The following is a 22,192-nucleotide window of genomic DNA, read 5'->3' as shown; positions in this document are numbered from 1 at the left end:
CTGTTTCTCCTCCAAATCATACTGATGGTTATATTTGCCAGTGTTTTAAGTTCTGGAAGCATTATTTTCATTAAAAAAAAATACCTATTTGCTCTCAGGGAATAAATGTCCAGAGAAAATATTTTTTATAAAAACTTTCAAATCAAGAATGAGCAGAGAACCTCCTATTTCACAGGATACCAAAAGCAATGGGAGAGGATACTGGAAGCCTGCCAGATGTGAGTTGAGCCTTTTTTGGTCTCTCTCCTTTCAGTCTCACTGAAAATATATGTACTGAGCCAAATAATACCACTACGATAATAACATGAAAAAAAAATGTCTTACTGATAGCAAAATGAGAGAGAGAAATTAAGCCTTACACTCTGGAATAATAAGGAATTGTAGAAGGCTAGATTTCAAGAGCTAACATAGTATGTGTTGAGTGAAGAGCACGGCAATTCAGAAAAGATAGAACTTTTGGGAGCTAGAGATGAAACCCTGCTATCTTTATGTGAGCCCACTTGTAGGGACTGCAATAGAAGCCGCTGCCAAGTGGTAAGGAGGAGGTGGGGGGGGATATAGAAGAGGGGACAGGCTATGAGGAAGTCGTCTCCGAGCTACTTTGGAAAGAATCCGCGTGCAAACATTTTTTTTTCACAAAAACTTTTTAAAGCCAAGTCACTTTCAAACTAGATCTGAGGAAAAGTGAGGTGTCGGTATAGTTATTTTAACGCAGAGATGATGTATTCTGGACTCTTCTGTGCAACCGAGAAAGGAAGTACAAGTTGGTGTCTGTGCTCAAGCAAAGGAAAACTGTGCCCAGGGAGGATCATGAAAAAGTAGCCACTTTTATTTAAGGACATAAACTGCTTAGGTTTGTAGACACTTTCTCTAGCAGGGTAGTTGTATGACCAGCAAAACCAAAACTATTTCCTGTTTCTTTGCGGAAAAAGCTTGCTGACCCGTCTTCTGTAGGATCACAGAGCTGGGGTGGATATTTAGAAATGGCTCGTCCATCCCCCTTTCCTTTGGGCCTCAAACATAGAGGCTTTCTTCAGGCCACACGGTTGCTTGGTGGTGGAGCTAAGACTTTACCCACAACAAGGGCTTCCTCGCTCTCCTTCCTGGCTCATACTCACATGCAGCCCCACAGTGTCTATTCCTAAAAGCACTCCCTCAGCCGGGCCCCACCTCCTCAGGTTTGCCCTGCTGAGGTTTATTATCCAACAACAGTGATGAACAAAAGTAGGGCGGAGTGGATTTTAGATGACTGTGTGCTGAGGGCACACACGGAGGGAAGCCAGTTCCAGTCTGGTAGACACACAAGAAGTAGGGGCCCTTTTGCAGACACTGTTTCTTCTTCACTGCCTTTCAGATTCCTCGGTATACTTTTGGAGAGGGGTCAGTCAGCTTCCTGCCCCATAACAATCTCAACTATTTAGCTTCTTCCTTTTAGAAAATTCTACATGTCTTAAAGTTTTGGCCCAGGGGTCCTTCAAGCCTTTCCTGCCTCCTTTGGTGCTCTCTGCAGGCTTCTTCTCCTCCTGTGTCTCAGTCCTGTCTGTGGCTGTCTCCCCCCAGGGCTGCAAGAATCAGCAGCATCTTTGGATCACCCTAGCCCCAGCGCCTAGGACAGTGCCTGGCATGATACATTCTGCAGTGCTCATGAGACTTTGGCCCATAGTATAAATCCATATACAAATGTTTATAAATACAGTTGACCCTTGAACAACATGGGTTTGAACTGTGCTGGTCCACAGATTTTCTCAATACAGTACAGTAGTACTGTAAATGTATTTTCTCTCATGATTTTCTTAACATTTTCTCTAGCCTCCTTTATTGTAAGAATAGAGTATGTAATACATATAACATACATACTATGTGTTAATCAGCTGTTTTGTAAGCTGTAAATGGGAGGCTATTAAGTTTTGGGGGAGTCAAAAGCTGTATGCAATGTTTGACGGGGGTGGGGGTGGGGGTCAGTGTCCCTCACCCTCGCATTGTTCCAGGGTCAGATATATGTTATTTGAAGTTGAGCGGATACAGTTCCATTCCCAATTTCACCACTTGCTAAGTATATGACCTTGGACAAGTAATTCTACCTCTCTGTGAATCTGTTTCTTTATCTGTGAAATGAGCATTACGGAAGCACCAGCCCCAGAGGGTTGTTGGGAAATTTAAATGAGATAATGTTTTAAATGAGAGGTTCTCAAGCTTCACCATTGGAATGACCTGGAAAGCTTGTGAAAACAGTCCACTGGATTGGTGGTTGCCAGAGGCAGAGGGTAGGGGTACAGGAAATGGGTGGGAAGGGCATCAAAAGGTACCAACTTCCAGTTAATCTGAAAAATACTTAGTGGGCATGAAATTGGAGCGCAATTTGGCAATAGCTCTCAAAAATTAAAAATTCAGAAACTCTTTTATCTGTTCCACTGCTAAGAATTTCTTATAAAGACACTTATATAAAAATGTCAAAAGATATGTCTGAGGATGTTCATTGCAGCCTTATTAATACAGGAATACCCCAAAGATACTGCGAGCTCATAAAGTGAATATCACAATAAAGTGAGTCCAATGAATTTTTTGGTTTCCCAGTGCATGTAAAAGGTATATTTACACTGTTGTAGTCTATTAAGTGTGCAACAGCATTACGTGTAAAAAAACAACGTACATTCCTTGATTAAAAAATACTTTGTGGCTGGGGTACCTGGGTGGCTCAATCGGTTCAGCATCTGACTCTTGATTTTGGCTCAGCTCATGATCTCAGGGTCGTAAGATTGAAGAGCCCATGTCGGGCTCTTCAATGGGCAAGGAGCCTGCTTAAGCTCCTCTCTCTCCCTCTCTAAAACAATAAAATAAAAATAAAAATACTTTGTGGCTACAAACGCTAACCATCTGAGTTTTCAGCGAGTTATAGTCTTTTTGCTGACGGAGGGTCTTGCCTCGTTGATGGCTGCTGGCTGATCAGGTTGGTTCTCGCTGAAGGCTGGGGTGGTTGTGGCAATTTCCCAATATAAGACAGCAATGAAGTTTGACACATTGATTGACTCTTCCTTTCACATAAACACTTAGAGGCCATTGTAGGGTTAGTAACTGGCCTAATTTCAATGTTGTTGGGTCTCAGGAACTAGGGAGACCCCAGGAGAGGGAGAGAGATGGGGGAACAGCCAATCAGTGAAGCAGTCAGAACACACACATTTATTGATTAAGTTTGCCATCTTACGTGGAAATGGTTTGCAGCCCCCCAAAACAATTACAGTAGTAACATTAAAGCTCCCTGATCAGTATCATCATAACACATACAATAGTGATGAAAAGTTTGAAATACTGCAAGAATTACCAAAATACGGCACAGAGACATGCAATGAACAAATGCTGTTGGAAAAATGATGTTGGTAGACTTGCTGGACACAGAGTTGCCACAAGCCTTCAATTTGTAAAAAAAACACAATTATCTGTGAAGTGTAATGAAGGGAAGCACAATGAAATGAAGTGTGCCTTTCGCCTATCAGTAGATTTCCAAGATACGTTAAGTGGAAAAGAACAAGTTTGAGCACAGTGTATATAATATTAGCACTTGTGTGTAAAGAAAGAAAGGTTGTACATAGAAAAATAGACACGGTCTATACTTTATGCATAAGGTTTTTCTCTGGATGGAGATGCTAGAATCTGTTAAAAGTGGTTACCGTTAAAGAGAAAAACTGGATGGGAGGGAGCCAGGATGGGAAGGTAGCCTTTTACATTTTGTTTCATCCCTTTTTCCTTATATACATCTATTACTTTTATTTAGTCAATAGGGATAATCTAGGCAGGGGGATTTACTGGATTTTAAAAGCCTAATAAAAGCTGTATATTGTAAGGAACCATTAAAACTGTAATCTTCTCATAGATTTTTGTTTTGATACTTCTCAAAATGTTTGAATAGATGCATTAATAAGGGAATCTACAGCTCCTGAAATGTATCAGGATTTTTACAAAGCTTAAGTCACTATCCGCCTAATATCTTACCATTTATTTGAATCATATCACCATTCCCTGCTTACTCGAAATTGGCTACAAACATCCTATCTCTTTCTTTTTTATAATTTGATCACCATGTTTCTCTTTCTTCCTGTCTCCATCCCCATCCCCATAAAAGAAGCAACTATCTGGCCTCATCTAGCCAGGAAGTTAAGAAACGTGACGCCTGCCCATGGTGTCGTGGCCTCAGGTTTAACGGGGCTGTAATGGATTCACAGCGTCATGCAGCAGTGGTCTTTTTCACTCATCTCCAGAGAAAACCCCAGAGTGCCCTTTTTCCTCCTCAACTTGAAATTCCAGTCCATGCCTCCCTAATGTATGGGTCTGACCGTGTTAATTCTCTATGTCCTGGGCTTCCTGCCAGGCCGACTGGCAGGCTCCTCGGTGCTCAGGACCCAGAGTGAGTAGGCAGGGATCTCTCTGGGAATCTCTTCTCACAGCTTCCCCTGTCCGTGCCCAACACTAACTGCTCCTCCCTCTGGCTTTGTCTTGCTCCTCTGGGTGTCCTGAGAGCCTGAATCACTTACTGCATTTCCTCCGTTATAATTCTTCAGTCCAGAGCCAAGACTCATCAATTCTACCCTAGCTTTTAGGATTTAAAAGCAACAGTAACAAGCCAGGGAGGAGAGGTCAACTGTTTCATTAGTTATGTGCCTTTCTTTGAACATCTTTTCTGAGCTATTCATAGAGGTTGTGGAAAAATGTTATCCCTTAAAGGAAAACCAAATTTCCTCGGAACCCTATAGACCTCGGCTCTATGATGAGCCCAAATAACATTAAAAACAAAAATTGAGCTTAGAAGATTTGCTTGAGATGCTTTATTTAGTTAAGCCTTCTGCCTGTAAGGACTTAGTTTCTCCAGATATTTGCACCACTAAAGGGATTGAAGGCTCTTTTGCAGCTATTTAGCTGGAGCACAAGATACAGGAAGTGCAGGGACTCTGAGGAGGAACACGGGAGGACAAGGAAGAGAAAGGTCTGGGTTTGTGTTCTTCAGAGGAGCATAACCTTCCTCTTGCTTCCAAGGCTTTTCTGCCCAGAGCTCAGAGTTCAGGAGTCGTGTGCAGCCCCGAAATCTGAGGCTTTATGCTTGATGCTCTGCTCCTTCCTAGAGAGCTTATTTTATTTATTTTTATTTTATTTATTTATGTGCCAGAGAGAGAGAGAGCACAAGTAGAGGGAGCGACAAGCAGAGGGAGAAGCAGGCTCCCCACTGAGCAGGGAGCCCGATGCGGGACTCGATCCCAGGACCCCGGGATCATGACCTGAGCCGAAGGCAGACGCTTAGCTGACTTAGCCACCCAGGCATCCCCCAGAGAGCTTGTTTCAATGTGGCCTTTTTCCGGGTAAATGGATGTCCTCTTCTGAGCTTTCCTTTCCTTAGACTGAAGATTAAGTGCTTCTAAAGATAATTTATAAAGTTTTCCCTCAAGTGAGAAGTATGTTCTGAACTCAGCAGATGTCCAAACATTTTGAGGTGGAGGAAAGTACTAAAAAAAAAAAAAAATTAAATTACTTAGTCTTATGGATTTTTTAAAAAAAATTCTGGGGGCGCCTGTGTGGCTCAGTCATTAAGCGTCTGCCTTCGGCTCAAGTCATGATCCCGGGGTCTTGGGATCGAGCCCCGCATCGGGCTCCCTGCTCTATAGAAAGCCTGCTTCTCCCTCTCCCACTCCCCCTGCTTGTGTTCCCTCTCTCTCTGTGTCTCTCTCTGTCAAATAAATAAATAAAATCTTTAAAAAAAAATTCTGAAGACTATATACATACACGTGTGTGTATTATGTGGGTCTCTTTACATACACACGGACAAGAGAATGAATAATCACTAGTAGGATATTCAGTTAATTAAACAAGGAAAACCCCAGACAGAGTGGCCCTAATGTGGTGGTGGCGTACATAAGCAAACCAAATCCAAGCCTATGAATGCCTAAAAGTTACAAAATCAAAACCTAAGGACAACCAATCACAAGCAGCCAACTAGACTTGAAGCGGTGACCAATCCATGATTTCCTTGTTGCTTCTGCCTTTTCTCTAGAAAAGCCTGTTTCTAGCTCCTGCCAGGCAGGGGAGCGCCCCTCACCACTTCCAGTTAGGCACTGCCTGATTCCACCGATTTTTGCTCAAATAAACTCTTCAAATTTTTAATAGACCTCAGTTTATCTTTTAACAGGGGGCTTATAGCTGCAAAGAGTGATTAGCAATTTCATCAAAGCTCTATTATCCTTCCCTTAGGTTCACTTATACCTGCTGGATATATGTTAGCGACTCTAGTATGACATCTAAGACTGACATTCAAACATACTGGTGAAAAGTCACTTTTAATTTTTTCATGATTCTCAAATAACCTAATTTAGGCAAAACATTTAAAACGTAGAAGTTGGCAGTGGGCTGGGGGAAATTTGCAAGGTGTGTGAAGGTAGATTTAAATTTTCTGACTGATCTCTTTCTATTGATAGTACTTCAAAAATACTTAAGTGTACAGCTGATCCAGGCTCAAGTGGGGCCTTGGAGCTAGTAGTCTCTAGCCCACTAGGGGTGCTCCCGGCACGGGTTGGGGTTGATCTGAATTGCTGCTTTTTTGAACAAATGCCAATACCATCTTGTTCACTCTCTCTTCTCTGAGCTTTTAGGTAGAATTTTACTTATTTTATTCGTTTGAGAGAGAGGGAGAGCCCAGAGGGAGAGGGAAAAGCAGACTCCCCGCTGAGCATGGAGCTGAGCACGGAGCCAGACCCAGGACCCTGGGATCATGACCTGAGCCAAAGGCAGACACTTAACCGACTGAGCCACCCAGGTGCCCCTTAGGTAGAATTTTAAACATTCAATTTAGCTAGTAACCACTTGTAGTTTTATTGTGTATAGGACAAGTAGTGTGAATTATATACCAGAAGTAGTGAGTGGTGGTCAAATTCATGGACTTGCTCTTTGGTGTTCCTTGCTGGAGACAATGAAGAGTGTATGCTGGGGCCCCTGGTTGGTGCAGTCAGTTGAGCTTCGACGTTTGGTTTCAGATCAGGTCCTGATCTCAGGGTCCTGATCTCAGGGTCATGAGATTGAGCCCCGAGTCTGGAGCCTGCCTCAGATATTCTCTCCCTCTCCCTCTGCCCTGTCCACTCATGCGCACGCTCTCTTTTAAAATCTTACAAAAAAAAAAAATGAATGGTCTTTATTTATGATATCACCACCAGCAGTTGTCCTGATTTATGATTTTGAAAATCTGCTGTCTTTGAATCACATTCATTAAGGCATACTCTTTGAGGTGGTTTTTCCCTAATGATGATGAATTTCTGCTGATCCAAGCACTCTTTCTGAGTCCTTTTATGTGCCCAAGAACTTTCATTTGCAAGACAAATGGCTGGTTGGGGGCAGTCTGTGCAGACATGAGAGAAGTAAACTGGGCCTTGGAAACACTGTGAGAGTATTTTTTAAACCTAAGCTGAGTTCCACAGTTTTTGGTTTTTGGGGGGTTCTTCATTATTTGTTAATATGTGTGGAGAAAGTATAAAACTTACTAAGAAGTATAAAGTTAGCCACATTTAGTTTTGTTTTTAATTCGTAACCGTACTGAAAAGAACACAATTGCCTGAAATTGAGAATAGTCCAGAAAATTTAAGGCCTGTCTCTTTTGAGTCTTGACTTCTTTCTGAACCCCAGTATGTGTTTCAGCTCTCTCTAGATGACCTTCAGGCATGTCACATTCAGCATGTTCAAAAGCAAATTCCTTACCTTCTCTCTCAGACCTCCTCCTGGGCTTGTCCTCGTAGTCTCTGATGTACTTCCCAAGCCTGAGCCATCCTTGCCTCCCCTTCTTCTTCCTCATAATAGGTCAGCCACCTGTACTCTCAACTTGCTCCATCAAGTGACTCCTTGCTCCTGCCTCTATTTCTGTGCTCTGTTTTAACTCAAGCCTTCATCATTTCTCCCAAACAAATCCTACTCAGATGTGTGTCCTAGGGCTACAATATAAAGTTCACCAGTGGCTTAGGATCCACTGTCCTTCCTGATCCATCCTCACCCAGCATTTGCCCCAACCCTCAATGTCCTTTCATGACTCCATACCACCCTTTGAACTGGGGAGCAAGCACTGATTCATCATTTAAGACCTAGCAACAATGATGCCTTCTTTGGGGGGGTGTTTCCTGACTCTACCTACTGAGTTAGTTACTGTGTTCCCATACCCTCATCCATACTTCTTTTGCATAGGATAATTAACTGCTTATCTTTCTTTCTCCCTAGAGACTGTGATCTCATCAAGGACAAGCACTGTCTTAATTATATTTCTAGCAGTCATTCGAGTGCTTGGTAATTAGAGGATCTCAGATGTTCGCTGTACAAAAGGATGGATGGATGGATGGGTGGTTGAATTGAAAGTATGCCCTGGGATCTGGTGACAACATGTTCTAAATAACGAGGCACCTTGCCTCAGACAGGAAACATCTGCAGTGGTATATGGCTTGAGTAGATATTAGAGGATCTATGTTTACCCTTGAACTTGTGTGGTATTTGGCCATTGGGTCTTTCTTCTAAGTGCTTTCCCTTCTGTATGCTTCCATAGGTATTACTGGCCTCTCTTACCTTCCCCCTACTCCACACACACATATGAACAGGGAATTTTCTCTCTAGTGTATCCCCTTTATTAACAGCCTTTCTTGATTGATGGCAGCATTTTGACTATCACCACCCAAATACTCGGCCTCAATCTTTACTGCCCCTTCCCCTGTGGATACCACAGTTCTCACTCTTCTAAATGATGTCTGTTAAAAAGCTCTACACTTAAGGCGGTGGGGTCTGTTACTCTTTAACAGTCTCATGATTACCACCCCTGCCAGATAATCTCACCTGACCGTGGATTTCACCACTGCATATCTGGCTGACTGCTCTGGGTTGCCCATGCAGAAGGTAGCTTAAAGTCCTCCATGAACCCAGCCTGCATGCAGACAAAACAACTGGAAGTCTGGGCGGGGGGTCAAACCAGCCCTCTTCCACCCGCTATGCTGCCGTGGAGCCCAGCAGAGGCCTGGGAGCTGGTGGTCAGGTGAACGTCAGCACTTAGAGCAGCACAACGTGTGACTTCCTCCAGACGAGGTTGGGGAAGGGAGCCACATGTACGTGTGGGGAGTGAGGGTGAAGGTGATAGCACGTCCTTCTGTTACAAATTGAGTGCAACCAGTTCATCGTGTGACCTGCTGATAAAGTTTGATAAATAAGGAGGTTTGGAGTTGGGATTCTCTCAAGGTAGAAAAGAATAAACATCAAAGCCTCTGTGAAAATTGTGCATTGATTGGGAAGTGGTTGCTCATTAGCCTTATAAGATATGGTAAGTGAACAGCATCTACTCTCCTCCTCTGCTCCATCACACACTTGTTTATTTTGTGGGCTACTTTTTAAAATTGTGGCACCAGGCACCAGGTGTGGCACCAGGCACCAGGCACCAGTTGTTCTTCTGTGGGGATTATTCTGTTACTCTTTGCCATACTTTGGACACCTGGAAGATTTGGAAGAGCTTTGATGCCCTTTTTTTATAATAGAGCCTTGGGAATCACTTAAGAAGAACTTATGTTAGATAGAGTATTAGCATCCATGAGAAGCTAATTCTAACTGTGCCTTTCTGACTATTCAAAAATTCAGGTTTAATCATATGGTTAATTCAGTGCTATAATTTCCTTAATCCCATGCTTATTAGATAAATAACTGATTAAGCAAGATTGGATCCGCAGTTGGTTGGCCCCACCCCTAATATCCACTCCTAAGAGCTCATCCCTTTATATAGCTTTGTTCACAGCCCCACAACATTTTATCATTCCAGTAGCACTCTGCCTGGGAGTGTACTAAATATACTAAATGTACAAAAGTATTAAATGAAGTCAAAGTGAGAGAGTTAGGACTTCAAAAGGTTTGGGAGGGCAGCCTTATGAAAGTGACAGTGGCAGAACAGCATGGTATGTGGTCGTGATGAACTACAGGGGGCGCCACGTGGTGGTGAAATTCCGTCTGCATGCCTGTGCAGCTGGTTGGGTGAGCCTTGGTCTGTCTTGAAGTGGAGGCTGGAGGGCTGACTGCACTGGGTGCAGGGGCTGGGAGGGGGAGGGGCAGGAAGGAGAAAGGAGCCGAGGAGTAAAAATGGCTCTTGAGATTGAGGGGCAATATGAAGCAACTACTCATTGCCCCAGCTTGGAACTTGGACATAGTAATATCTTCAGAGGGCGCAATTGAATCCTTGAGATGGAGACCAAAAAAGAAAAAGATACGTGTTTGGCTCTTCCTCATTCAGCCACTCCACCCCGGCTTCACCTGTAAGCCCCCAACCCAGGCATTACTTTATCCGTATGTCTGGATCTGTATGCCAACACCAGATCTATATCTATAGATCTAGGTATATAGACATACCACGTCACGTTTTTAAATAAGAGCTGCAGAATGCTTGGAAGCAGATGCCCATGAACTCTTTCCAATCGTATCTAGAATTTGTTTTAACCTAAAGTTATGGAGACAGACTTGAAGGGAGACCTCCCCAACCTTGCTAAAATGTAAGTACAAAAAGGCACAAATTGGATGGATATTGATGATGTTATTTCTACTGTGACATCATCCATAGACTCCTAGTGTCTTTGCTTTGCTTCCCTATAGTGATCACAACATAAATTACTTGTCTTGTTTGACTTCCTTGTTCACCAAAGTTGAGCAGATTGTGGCCGTTTTCAACGCTTCTACCAGACAAAAAGCTTGGGACCATTTCTCGAAAGCTCAGCGCAAGAACATAGACATTTGGCGAAAGCATTCTGAGGTTGGTGATTTTATTATTACTTTTTAACCGCCATCACACAGCTGGATTGGCAGAGAGTAGTGTGGCTGCAGACGTTTCAGGTTTTTGTTACAGCGGGCAGCTGCTGTGCCATTGTCCTGTCGCGCTGTCAGCTCCAAATGCAGCTCAGATTTGTGCCTTATCCAAAAGAGCAGCTGACTTAATGCTTAGAAAACAGAGTGCTTTTCTACCCCTGCAAAGGCAGAAAAGCATCTCTCCCATTCATAGCAAAGAGCTCGGAAATAAGCCAAGACACTTTGCCTGCCTATTCTGAAGAAAAGTGTAATGTAAAATAGAAAACTGGCTTTTTAAATAAATACGGAGGGGTTTTTTTTTTTTTCCAGTGTTCTGCAACGTGATGATGATGGTTTGCTCTTTGGGCTAGAAATGGCAAGTATGCCTTTCTTCTCTGCCTTCCCATCGTAAACAATGCCTTAGTCCCCTGTGCTAGCCAGCCGGGTAGGTAACAGCTGTCTCCAGAGCGTCTTTCCCCGGGGGCACAAATGTCCAGGCTAGCCAGGGTCCACCCTTCTGCAGCAATGCGTGTGTGAAGTGTGAGTATCCACCCCCAAGGAAAGAGGCCAGAACTTGACCTTCCTTGCCACCTAGAAAGACCAGAATGTGTCATTAGTCATTGGTCGTACAGCTGTTATTTTTAACTCCACAGTGTAGTGTACGCTTTGAACCTGTCATTTAAAAGTAAGTATACTATCTTTGTTTGCTTATTCGTTTTTTTTTTTTTTTAAATGAGAGAATGTTTTCCATTTGGATGCCTTTCCATCTCTAGCATGTTAATATTAAAGTTCTCTAAATGATATTCCCCTCTTTCAAAATCCCCAAACTTATAGAAGGTAAGGTTTGTTTGTTTAACGATTTGGGCTTACACTTGTAAAATAAGTGTTTTATATGGAGTTTGAGGAACCACAAAGTACTATAATATCAATCATTTGGGTAGCATTTTAAGTGCCCATTAACTAATGCTAAATTACAGCTGAATACCAATGGCACTAGATGTAACATCCACATGAATACCAAATGAATTCTTTATTATCACTCTTACTATAGCAAATACTGAATGACTTCACAATAATGGGACACTTAAAATGCTAGTGCAATTTATTGTTAAGAAGGACATTTTTTAATTTTGTTCACAAATACTTAAGAAGGTGGCTGGTGACTGATGTAGTTCTGTTCCTGTGCTCAGGATTATGAGTAAGGAGGAAGTGAGATTTCTCTTTAATTTTTCAGGGACCAGAAAAACAAAGGGTGCTCACCTGCTGCTCTCTCAGACACTGAATCGAGACCCTGAGTCAAGGTTGATTTTTGGGAGGAGAGAGAGTCCTCATTTAGGATGAAATATACAAATCGAGGGTTATGAAAACACAAATTGAAATCCATAAACTGTGATTCAGATTTGGGAACGATGGGTCTATGAATTGTTTATCTAATTTTTTTTTCCCTTCACATAAACACCAAACATGATTAAAAGAAATGTTAAGGGAAATGCAAGTGGCATTATGCTAATGATCTGGGCATAAAAAGGATGCCATTAGTATGTGAGTGTTAGAAAATATCCATTATTGATCTAAATCACGCTTCCCACCTGCCTGGTCCCCTGCCCCTAGCCCTGCATCCCCTGAAGGAACGGAGGAACAGGGGCTGTGGTCCCCGCTGTTGAGCAGGGCATGCAAACATCCTGCTTTGTTCCAAGGAAGCCTGCTTGCTTTGCTCAGTGCACACACGGCGCAGTAGAAACGGATGCATGCGGTCTTGAAAGGTGCTCCTGCAAAGGGGCTTTGTGCCTCTTTGCCACTCCTACCACCTCTTTTGATAGTCTAGGAAATAGAATTCTAAATTACCTTTGATTTTCTCTCCTACATGTCGCTTAATTGATTAAATACCAGTTGGTAATTTAACATTGTGGATGATTTCTCTGTTGCGTATAAGCTTGATAATTGGCTTGATTTTTTTCTGCGTTCCCATGTACAGCATCTGTTAATTATCTGCAACACCTTTACAGATTTATGAGAGTGTACGAGCGATTTACTGCTGAACCAGAGGCACCCTGTGGAAACACCCTCGGCTTTTTTTTTCCCCTCCAATTTTTTTTTTCTTTCCAACACTCTTCCCCACTGAATAGTTGCAGTATGACAGTTTGTCATTCGTTGTGGGGACTCAACAACAGACCCTTTCAGCCTCCTTTATTCTTTCCACCTGACTTTTCCTTGTTTCTAGTATTTTCAGGCCACCTCTTTGGGAACGGGGTTCTTTGTCAGTAGAAAAATTAGCTGTACACAACCTAAAAGCATCCCCACTAATCACACATGACATCCGCCTCCAAGAGCCACTGGTGTTATTTACGGCGGAATCGGCACCTCTTTCCACTGGCTGGCGTGGCCAAGTGAGGAGGCGTTGCCCTCACCTCGGTGGCCTCTCAAGACTCCCTGTGTTGGGTGTCCCTCTCCCAGGGACCTTGACCCTCTGCCCTCCCTCCCCTTTCCCTGTCCTCTGCAGTGCTCATTCCCAGGGTTCAAAGTTGACCATGCAAATACTGCTAGCAATACAGAATTTTCTTTTGGTCCCACTACAGTTAAAATCTGTGAGCTAAGGAGAGAGGAGAGTTCAGAGAACCTATAGCACCATGAAATATGCACATCCATCAAATGGGCACTAGAACTATGCTTAAAATCATGCCATTAATACATTAGGTGTTATAATTTAGTTTTATTGTTATTCAGAGATTATAAAGCAAAATTATTTTAACTCTTTGGCTTTTATTTAGAGACTTCAATTTCAGTAGGGAGAAAAAGAATAATGTAGTCCTTCCCCTCTTTGTTTTGTTGAGGACAGTACATGTGAGAGAACAGAATTGATAAGGATTCACACACAATATTCAGTTTAATACAAAATAATATAATTACTTACCATGAATAATTAGACTGTCCTGATTTTTAGCCAAGGGAGTAAAAAATTTATTGTGACTCGTTACTTTTTACAGTGAGTTTTCACATAGACTCTTTGACTGCAGTCACTCCTCTAATAAGTAGACAAAGTAAGATATGATCCTACGATCTTTCAGTGATGTCAAAACAGCCATCACAACAAAAACACTAAACACTACATGATGATGTGAAACGCCAAAAAGAAGCATCGGTTTTATTTTGTCCTCCAGCATCTTTTGCATTTTGCCATTTGGATGTCTGAATGGTGTGTGCATATGATCACGCATGGGTGCACACACACAATGTAAGGGCACTATTTTTTTTAAGATGTTATTCATTTATTAGAGAGAAATCATGAGTGGGGGGAGGGGCAGAGGGAAAGTTAGAAGCAGACGCCCCCGCTGAGCAGGGAGCCCATGCTGGCTCAATCCCAGGACCGTGGGATCATGACCTGAGCTGAAGGCAGATGCTCGACCTTAACCGACTGAGCCACCCAGGCGCCCTGCAGGGGCACTCTTTTGCATGAAGAATTCTTATGGTCCATGTTATCAACTTAGCAAACCAAGTGTCCAGCATAATGCTAAGGAGCTTTGCATGCATTAACTTATTTGATCCTCAAAACTATTATTATCACAGTATTCCAATGAGTAAATCAAGGTTAAGAGAGATGAAGAAACATTCCTGAATTTACACAGTGGGTCAGTGGTCGACAAGGCCTTTTATAAATGCCATCGTGCAGATTTCTTATCATTAGCTGGGAGTCCCTCCTTGTGTGGAGGAGGCAGGAGGCATTTCTGTGGAATCCTACTAGGTGATGTTATTATCCCCTTTTTTGGCAAATGAGGAAATTGAGACTCAAGAGATGGAATAATTTGCTGAAGACCCCCTGACTAGTCATTGGTGAGCCGGGATTTATCCCTGGGTCTTTCCACTCCCTACACCCCTCAGAACTTCATTCCAGATTACGCGGGGCAGTGTCTGGGAGGGAAACAATTCAGATTCTAAGCGTTCATATGTCAGTCACGATACACCGAAAGACCACTGGGAAAAGGTATGTTGACGTGTGTCTGTGACTCTGACATCCTCCTATCTTCTGCTTTCAGGAGCTCCGGAACGCTCAAAGTGAGCAGCTCATGGGCATCCGCCGCGAAGAAGAAATGGAAATGTCAGATGATGAGAATTGTGACAGCCCTACTAAAAAAATGCGAGTCGATGAATCAGGTAATGCTGACGACTGCCACACGCGCACCACTATGAGGCACCATCATGCTCTTCCGGATCTCAGATGGGGTGTAGGTATTGGGAATGGCCACGTAACTCACTTTTATTTGAGTTACACTAAACTTTCATCTTTGACTGACTCTGCCTTTTATTAATAGAACTTTAAACTCCTTCTTAGGAACATGATGATTTAAATTGCTCCAGTTGTTTCTCCATCTGTAGATCTGTAAAAGTACAAGGGCTGTTGTACTTTTCTCAGGGATATTTGCCTATTCCCATAAAAATCCTTTTCCAGAGCGTGGCAGCCACCGCTGATGCTGAAATACACATAAAATTTGGTTTCAGTCAGTGTGCTTCTTACGTGGGAATTGTTTAATCGCGGAAGAAGCTTTCTAGCCTCTGAGCCAACGTGCTGGAGAATTAGAACATTTTTCCAATAAACGTTACCTAACCCGTAATCAAAGGGGTGGCCCAGTTTGGTACCAAGAAAGGAGTATCACTCCTTGAGTTGTAAAAAGGAGAGAAGCTGAGAGAGAACCTTGCTTTATGTACTCTGCCTGACCCGAGAGGCTGATTAAAATCTCTCTCCTCAAATTAGATGTAAATCTCTCAGTATTGCAGGCAAGATAAATGCTCACTCAGATGTGGGAGACACCAAGGAGACTGCTTGTCTGAGAAGAGTGTTGTCTAAGGGGCCTGGGAAGGACCACGGTTGCCACCATTTCCAAAAAAGAAAATCAGAGGGATTGCGTAGATTTGACCTGTCTCCTCTTATGTACCCATGACTAAAATACCCATCTCAGGCTCTTTAACAAAATCAAGAACAGGAACAGAGGATCTTTGCTGATGTGTTTGTAGAAGCCAAAATCAAGATCCCAACATGCTCAGGTCAGCAAGATTGCAAAGTGGTCAGAGCGCTCTGTTTCTCCAGGGTTTAGTGAGGGCCAGGGGCGTAAATGAGGATCACAAGAAAATGCTCTGCATCAGGCAGATACATAAGGGACTTTAATTTCATTAGAGTAGTGGTTCTTAAAAGTGTGGTCCCCAGTCCGGCAACATCAGCATCACCTAGGAACTTAGAAATGTGAATCCTCGGGTCCTACTCAATACCTAAGGAATCAGAAACTCTAGGGGAGGCAGAGGTGTTGGGGGTGTGAGATTCAGCAATCTGTGATTTAAATCCTCCCGGAAATTCTGATGCATGTTAAAGTTTCAGGACCAATGCCTTAGAAAATTTCCCTTTCATCCTCAAATTCCACTCATTTAAATCTTTTAGAAGCTTAGCATAAAAGCAGGCACCATGGCACTATTTTTTGAAGCCATACATCCTTTGTCTGAAAAATGAACCTAGCATTTATGTGTCAATGTATGTCTCTGATTAAGTGGATATGAGATTTCTCAGGGCTGCTTGATTATTGGACTTGGACTTGCTTATTTGAGGACAGCAATCTCTATTCGGCAAACCTTCATTTATCAAAAGAAAAGAGCGAGTTTTAATGTGAATATCTTAAATATAATGAGATCTTCTGATAAATAAATAATTGTTTTTTCCCCTCAAGAAAGCTTTCATCATTTCTGAAGTTTCTAGATGAGGGGCAAGTTTACATGAAACTTGGATCTTTAACATTCTTATAAGGTAGGTGTAGAAGAAAAGAACTGAATCCCTCAGAAATTCTTATTTGAACCCGTGGCTTTTTTTTTTTTTTTAATTTGGGGGTGACATTTCTTTTTAAACAAGTTATCAATTTCCCAAGTAAGGAATGTGTATAATTTCATAGTCTGCTCGGAAGAAGACAAGAATAAGAATGACTCAGAACAGTCAGCTCCAATGGGAAGTCTTACAGACCATGGCAGCAAGCACACACCCCCAGGATCAGCCCCTGAGCTCTGCTGCAGAAGAACTCAGCTCAGCAGGGACACGAGATCCTCTCTGGAAGCTTCACTGAGAGCCTGCTTCCCAGATCTCTGTTGGTTTTCCCCCCAGGCATCTGGTAAGAGCCTAAGCAGGAGCTGAACTTTGAGTTCTCCAGGCTTGTTGCTTGGTCAGCGGCATGAATGAACACAGCACGGAGCATGTTCTATACCGAGTGCCGGGGAAGAGATGGAAGAACTGGAGTTCAAATGCCAGGTTCCTGGGAGTTCAGAATCTTTTTCGTGCTTTTCAAAAATGAGATGGACCAGAGAACGCAACGTGTGGTTTATGGGGGAAAGCTCAGGACCAATTAAAGGGGAGGGAAAGCAGCTAACCTTTTTTATTCCTCTGGGCCCTGAAGATCCCGCCAAAAGGCTGGCAGCTGTTTTTCTTTCAGCCCAACATATTCAGGGACATCACCTGACCACAAGAATTCCCATCTGGTGCCTTGACCAAGCTCCCGCTGGATCCCTGCAAACGGCTGCTGGAAGGGGAGGGATTGAGGCCCTGCAGCCTGAGGGAAACACACCTTTCAGCGGTATCATCAGGCGACTCCGCATTCATTTTAGGTGCAAATTGGCATCTGTCCATCACCCAGGAGCAGACATCTCAAAACCTAGTGCTCTGATTCACTGGCGGCAATTGCCAAGGGCTGACCTGGAAGTAAACGCCTCTATTCTTTAAAGAATCCCTTGCCCTCCTCCTTTCTGCTCAAACAGTGAGCTTTGGCCTCCAAGCTCCCGGTCAGTGGGTGACCCAAGACTTCTTGGGAATTCCAGGGGAGAACATCCTTCGTGGAGCCTCCTGCCCTAGAGGACTGTGGCAAAGCCACCTCCTTGCAGGATGCGTGAGGCGGGTCCACCATGGCCTCCCTTGCTCTTCACTTCCTCCTAGAGCAGAGACCAACCTGCATGGGTTTTATTTCTGAGGGGGAGGCGGAGAGAGTCGACTTTGGTTTCTAGAAAGGACAGGATTTTTTTGTGAGGACTTATGTGATAGCTTGGGTTTATTTATTTATTTATTTTTAAATCCGTGTCTTTTAGCATATCTCTGCTTTTCTGGTTATGAAGAAGATTTCATTGTACTTTTGCCTTTTACCACACGTAATAACTCCGCAATGTGTCTTTGGCTAGAGAGTTCCCCACTACTGTCATCACCACCATCTAATTCTGGGCAGGCAGCTCACTGTTCCTTATCAGTTGACTCTTAAAGGGGAAACGGAGTTTGCTGGAGCAAAACTAAGATGCTGATAAAAATGAAAATGAGTTTTGTTAATAAATTTGAAAATCAAGACAGATTTATCGAAGCATTCATTCAAGAAGATTGGCATCCTGCTCCAAAACCTATGAAGATAATTTTTGATAAAAATTCAAATTTATTGCTGCAAAGTCTGCCTCTTACTGGAATTAAGCCCAACTTTAAAAACCAGATCTATTGCTCCTTCTTCCCCTCCCTCCTCCAGGTTGGCAGTGGGGGTGGGCAGGAGTGCACAGGGGGAAAAGGGAGGAAAAGAGGAAGTCTGTGCAGAGTGTAAGGCCTCGTGTGGGTGGCTGAGCCCGATCAGGTGTACTGTGGAGTCCATGCGGGTAGAGACCTCCCAAATGTACTTACGGTGTCGAGCACATAGCACGTGCTCAGTCACTGTGAACTCTGCTTGCCTTAGTCACCCTCCAGCACTTGGCCCTGGGCCTTTCACTGAGTAAGTGAATTTTGTTGACTTCAATTGCATATTCCCCTTCTTCTTTTTTTTTTTTTTTTTTATTTATTTGACAGAGAGATAGAGAGCACAAGCAGGCAGAGCGGCAGGCAGAGGGAGAGGGAGAAGCAGGCTCCCTGCTGAGCAGGGAGCCCAACGCGGGGCTCGATCCCAGGACCCCGGGACCACGACCCGAGCCGAAGGCAGCCGCCCAACCGACTGAGCCACCCAGGCGCCCCTCCCCTTCTTCTTTTTGATGCCTTTGTCCCATAAGTTGATGGGAAGGGTGTAACCCTGAGAACATTTGCTCTAAATTTAAATGGCAAGCATTAAGAAGCTTGTTCAAACAAGGATGATCCATTTCTCCAAAATGTGCAAAACTCTTACCCATTCAGAATCCAGTGCCATGTGCTGAATAGGCTAGGGCCCAGAGAGCTGACGCTCAGCATCGTTCTAATTATCAACAAACATTTGTCAAGCCCTTCTTGTGCTCAAGGCACTGTGAGCCCAGAAGATATGGAGAGGGCTAGACAGTCTGTCCTGCCCTCAAGAGTGTGAGATACTTTTTGAAGAGAAGAAATATACACTTTAAGTCAATAAAAGTACAGTGCCGAAATGCCTAAAAGCCTAATGCCAAATATGTTCTAAAGCCATTGCTTTAAATTCAATATAAACCAAAATGAATATCACTATCCAGCGTATGCACCTTATCCAGTATATGGTGAGTATAGATTGTACATTGAACGCAAATTTTAGAAGAGTAAAACTAAAATATCTTTTCGTAATAGACCACCCTTAAAACATTTCACAACGCACAAACAAATGTTCTTGGATTTTGATTACACCTCATTTAAACTCTGAGCTCTTTATAGGAGCACATACTCTTTTAATTATGAAAAGTGTTTTCTTGGTTGTTGATTTGCCATGGAAACTTACCACATGTAGGTACAGATTTATTTTTCTAATTTCAATAAGACGTCCAGCAAGGATTTCCCAAATCTTTCAGCTAACTGATTCCAATCAAGTTCAGTTGGAATTAGCAGTATTCAGTTTTCTGAATAATTCTACATGTGGCCGAAAGCTTGAGGTTAAAAAAAAATAGTAATAATAATTAACGCTCTCTCCGACTATATCCTTGATCTCTTTGTTTTTTGTGTTTTTTTAAAGATTTTTTTAATTTATTTGACAGAGAGAGGCACAGCAAGAGAGGGAACACAAGCAGGGGGAGTGGGAGAGGGAGAAGCAGGCTTCCCGCTGAGCAGGGAGCCCAGTGCGGGGCTCGATCCCAGGACCCTGGGATCATGACCTGAGCTGAAGGCAGACGCTTAACGACTGAGCCACCCAGGCGCCCCTCTTTGTTTTTTTTTTAAGGATTTATTTATTTATTGGGGTACCTGAGTGGCTTTGTCGGTTAAGTATCTGCCTTTGGCTCAGGTCATGATCTCAGAGTCCTGGGATCCAGCCCCACATAGGGCTCCCTGCTTAGTGGGGAGTCTGCCTCTCCCTCTGCCCCTCCCCTTGCTGTGCGCTCTCGCGGGCTCTCTCTCTCACACTCAAATGAATCTTGAAAAATAAAAAAAGTATTTATTTATTTATTTATTTATTTATTTATTTATTTATTATAAAGGGGGGGGGCTATGGGCAGAGGGAGAGGGAGAGAATCAGCCTCCCCACTGAGATATAACCTGAGCCAAAACCAAGAATCAGAAGCTCAACCGACTGAACCACTCAGGCGCCCCTCCCCTTGATCTCTTTGAGCACTGGGACTGCCATTGTTTTTCTGCTTTAGTTTATTTCCTATACAAGAGTGTTTTTGAAAGACATAAAGGATGCCCAACAGATTACAATTTGTCACAAGCATGAGAAGAGGATTACTGCTGCCCCAGGCACCAGCCTGGGCACAGAAGGAAGGAGCCATTGGACACCAGAGCCGGGTCCTGTTGCCGACTCATGGGGGCCCACTCAAGGGGGCCATGTCACCCACAGCTGGTAGAAGCCTTTAGGAAACATGGCATGTGATCTAAGCAGGCTTACTCTGGAGTTGCTTGGAACTCGGCAGAGGGAAAAGAGTGCTCAGATGTGAAAAGTGAGATGACTCGGTGAGGCCACAGCCGTGCTGAGCTCCCCGCACCAGCAGACCCCAAGGCAGGGGCACCAGTGGTGAGAGGAGCGTGGAAGGATAATCTGTTAGCAGACTTCTGTTTTCACATGTGATGACAACCCAAAGGAGAGAAAGAGCAGCGGCGTGTGTCCATCAGCTACCACTGTATTAAAGACGAGCCTTTTATTTTGAACCACAACAGAATGTCTTCTGGGAATCCAAGTGCCAAAAAAGAAATGTGATTAATTAAAACTAATATGGCTGAAAGATGATGAAATAAATCTTATGATGTGGGCTGAGCAGCCTGCTTCATTCTTGAACTCTTAAAATAGAACTTCATTCTCAAGATACCTAGGCTTTGGCTTCCCACCCCCCAACCCCCTTCCCTTTTAAATCTTGCTAATCTTACCAAAGGAAATCAAACAAATGTTTATTTCAGATAGATTTTTCAGTTCCCTGATTTCATGTGCAGTTACAGGTCCCTTTTCATAAAGGACATGATTTTGAAGAGTGTAGAAATATTTTTTTTTTTTTGTAAATTGCCTTACCTTTTAAATGCAAGAGACAGATGCTATTAAATTGATCCTCAAGCCTAGGATTCCTTTGTAATAGAAGCACTCCTGTCCAACAAGACCGTATGTGTGTTTTGTAAAGTCACATTTGAAGCATAAGCTCTCTTTAAGCTTAGCCCCCTTATAATCTGATTTGTATGTAGTACCTGGCAATGTCATATTCCTGACATCTCTCACATAGGCACAAATGCTCCCTAACCGTGTGTTTTGTGTAAAATTGATTTGTTCTGCTGAAATTGTGTTGTGTCTTGGAGACCACAGATTTTGCCCGATACTCTAACCATGCAACTGCGCTGCATGCCCGCAAAACCCAGTAGAACCCTCGCTGAGGATCTCAAAGAGTCTACACCTGGTGCATGCTAGCTCGGAGCTGGGGGTGGTTCTCCTAATGGTTTCCTGTGTGACAGCCCCGCACAGGGTCTAGCTGCATTTGGGGAGCAGGCTGCGGCTCTGTTAAGCTCTGGCTTCTTGCCTAGTGACTCAAGCCCCTGGGCCTGGTGAAGGGCTTGGGCTGATGGGCAGTTGGCAGGCAGAGGAGAAAAGTGAGGAAGTTCACAGCCCATCTTCACACAGGGAGAACTGCAGAGCCCGGGACCTGGGCAGGGCGTAGACGAATAGCCAGCGTGCAGCCCAAGGTCACCACACAGCCGCTCAGGCCCAGCCCGCAGCACTGACGCCTCTCACCTGCCAAAGCACCGCCGTCTAGATTGCGGTTTATTATGTTTTCTGGGCATTTCATTCTGATAAGGTCTGATGCAGGATCATTCCATAGGAGAGTAGATTTAATCCTGTTTCCTTAGTAGGCTTGTAAGGACAATGAGGGAATATTTATGTAATAAGATGCAAAGTTGCTATGGAAAATACTATAGCAACCTAACATCTTCCCAGAGTCAGGCAGCCACTTGTAACCGCAATCTAAATTTACATTTATTTTAGTGTCATTTTAT

The 22,192-nt window shown here is 43.4% G+C and overlaps 1 protein-coding gene across 13 annotated transcripts in view; it reads left to right on the top strand.

Moving 5' to 3' along the window:
- The window catches only part of ENOX1 (ecto-NOX disulfide-thiol exchanger 1), a 550,829-nt gene that overhangs the window by 408,719 nt on the left and 119,918 nt on the right, over positions 1-22,192 (top strand). For all 13 annotated transcript variants that reach the window (XM_032402958.1, XM_032402955.1, XM_032402957.1 and 10 more), the window contains 2 exons: positions 10,677-10,783; positions 14,847-14,964. In XM_032402958.1, the coding sequence (XP_032258849.1) occupies positions 10,677-10,783; positions 14,847-14,964 (225 nt within the window). The remainder of the gene's footprint in view (positions 1-10,676; positions 10,784-14,846; positions 14,965-22,192) is intronic.

The sequence above is a fragment of the Phoca vitulina genome, unplaced genomic scaffold, assembly GCF_004348235.1.
Source record: "Phoca vitulina isolate PV1807 unplaced genomic scaffold, GSC_HSeal_1.0 scaffold5, whole genome shotgun sequence".
Classification (NCBI taxonomy): Eukaryota; Metazoa; Chordata; class Mammalia; order Carnivora; family Phocidae; genus Phoca; species Phoca vitulina.
Note: the sequence above shows the minus strand (reverse complement) of the source record. Positions and strands in the feature narration are given on the sequence as shown.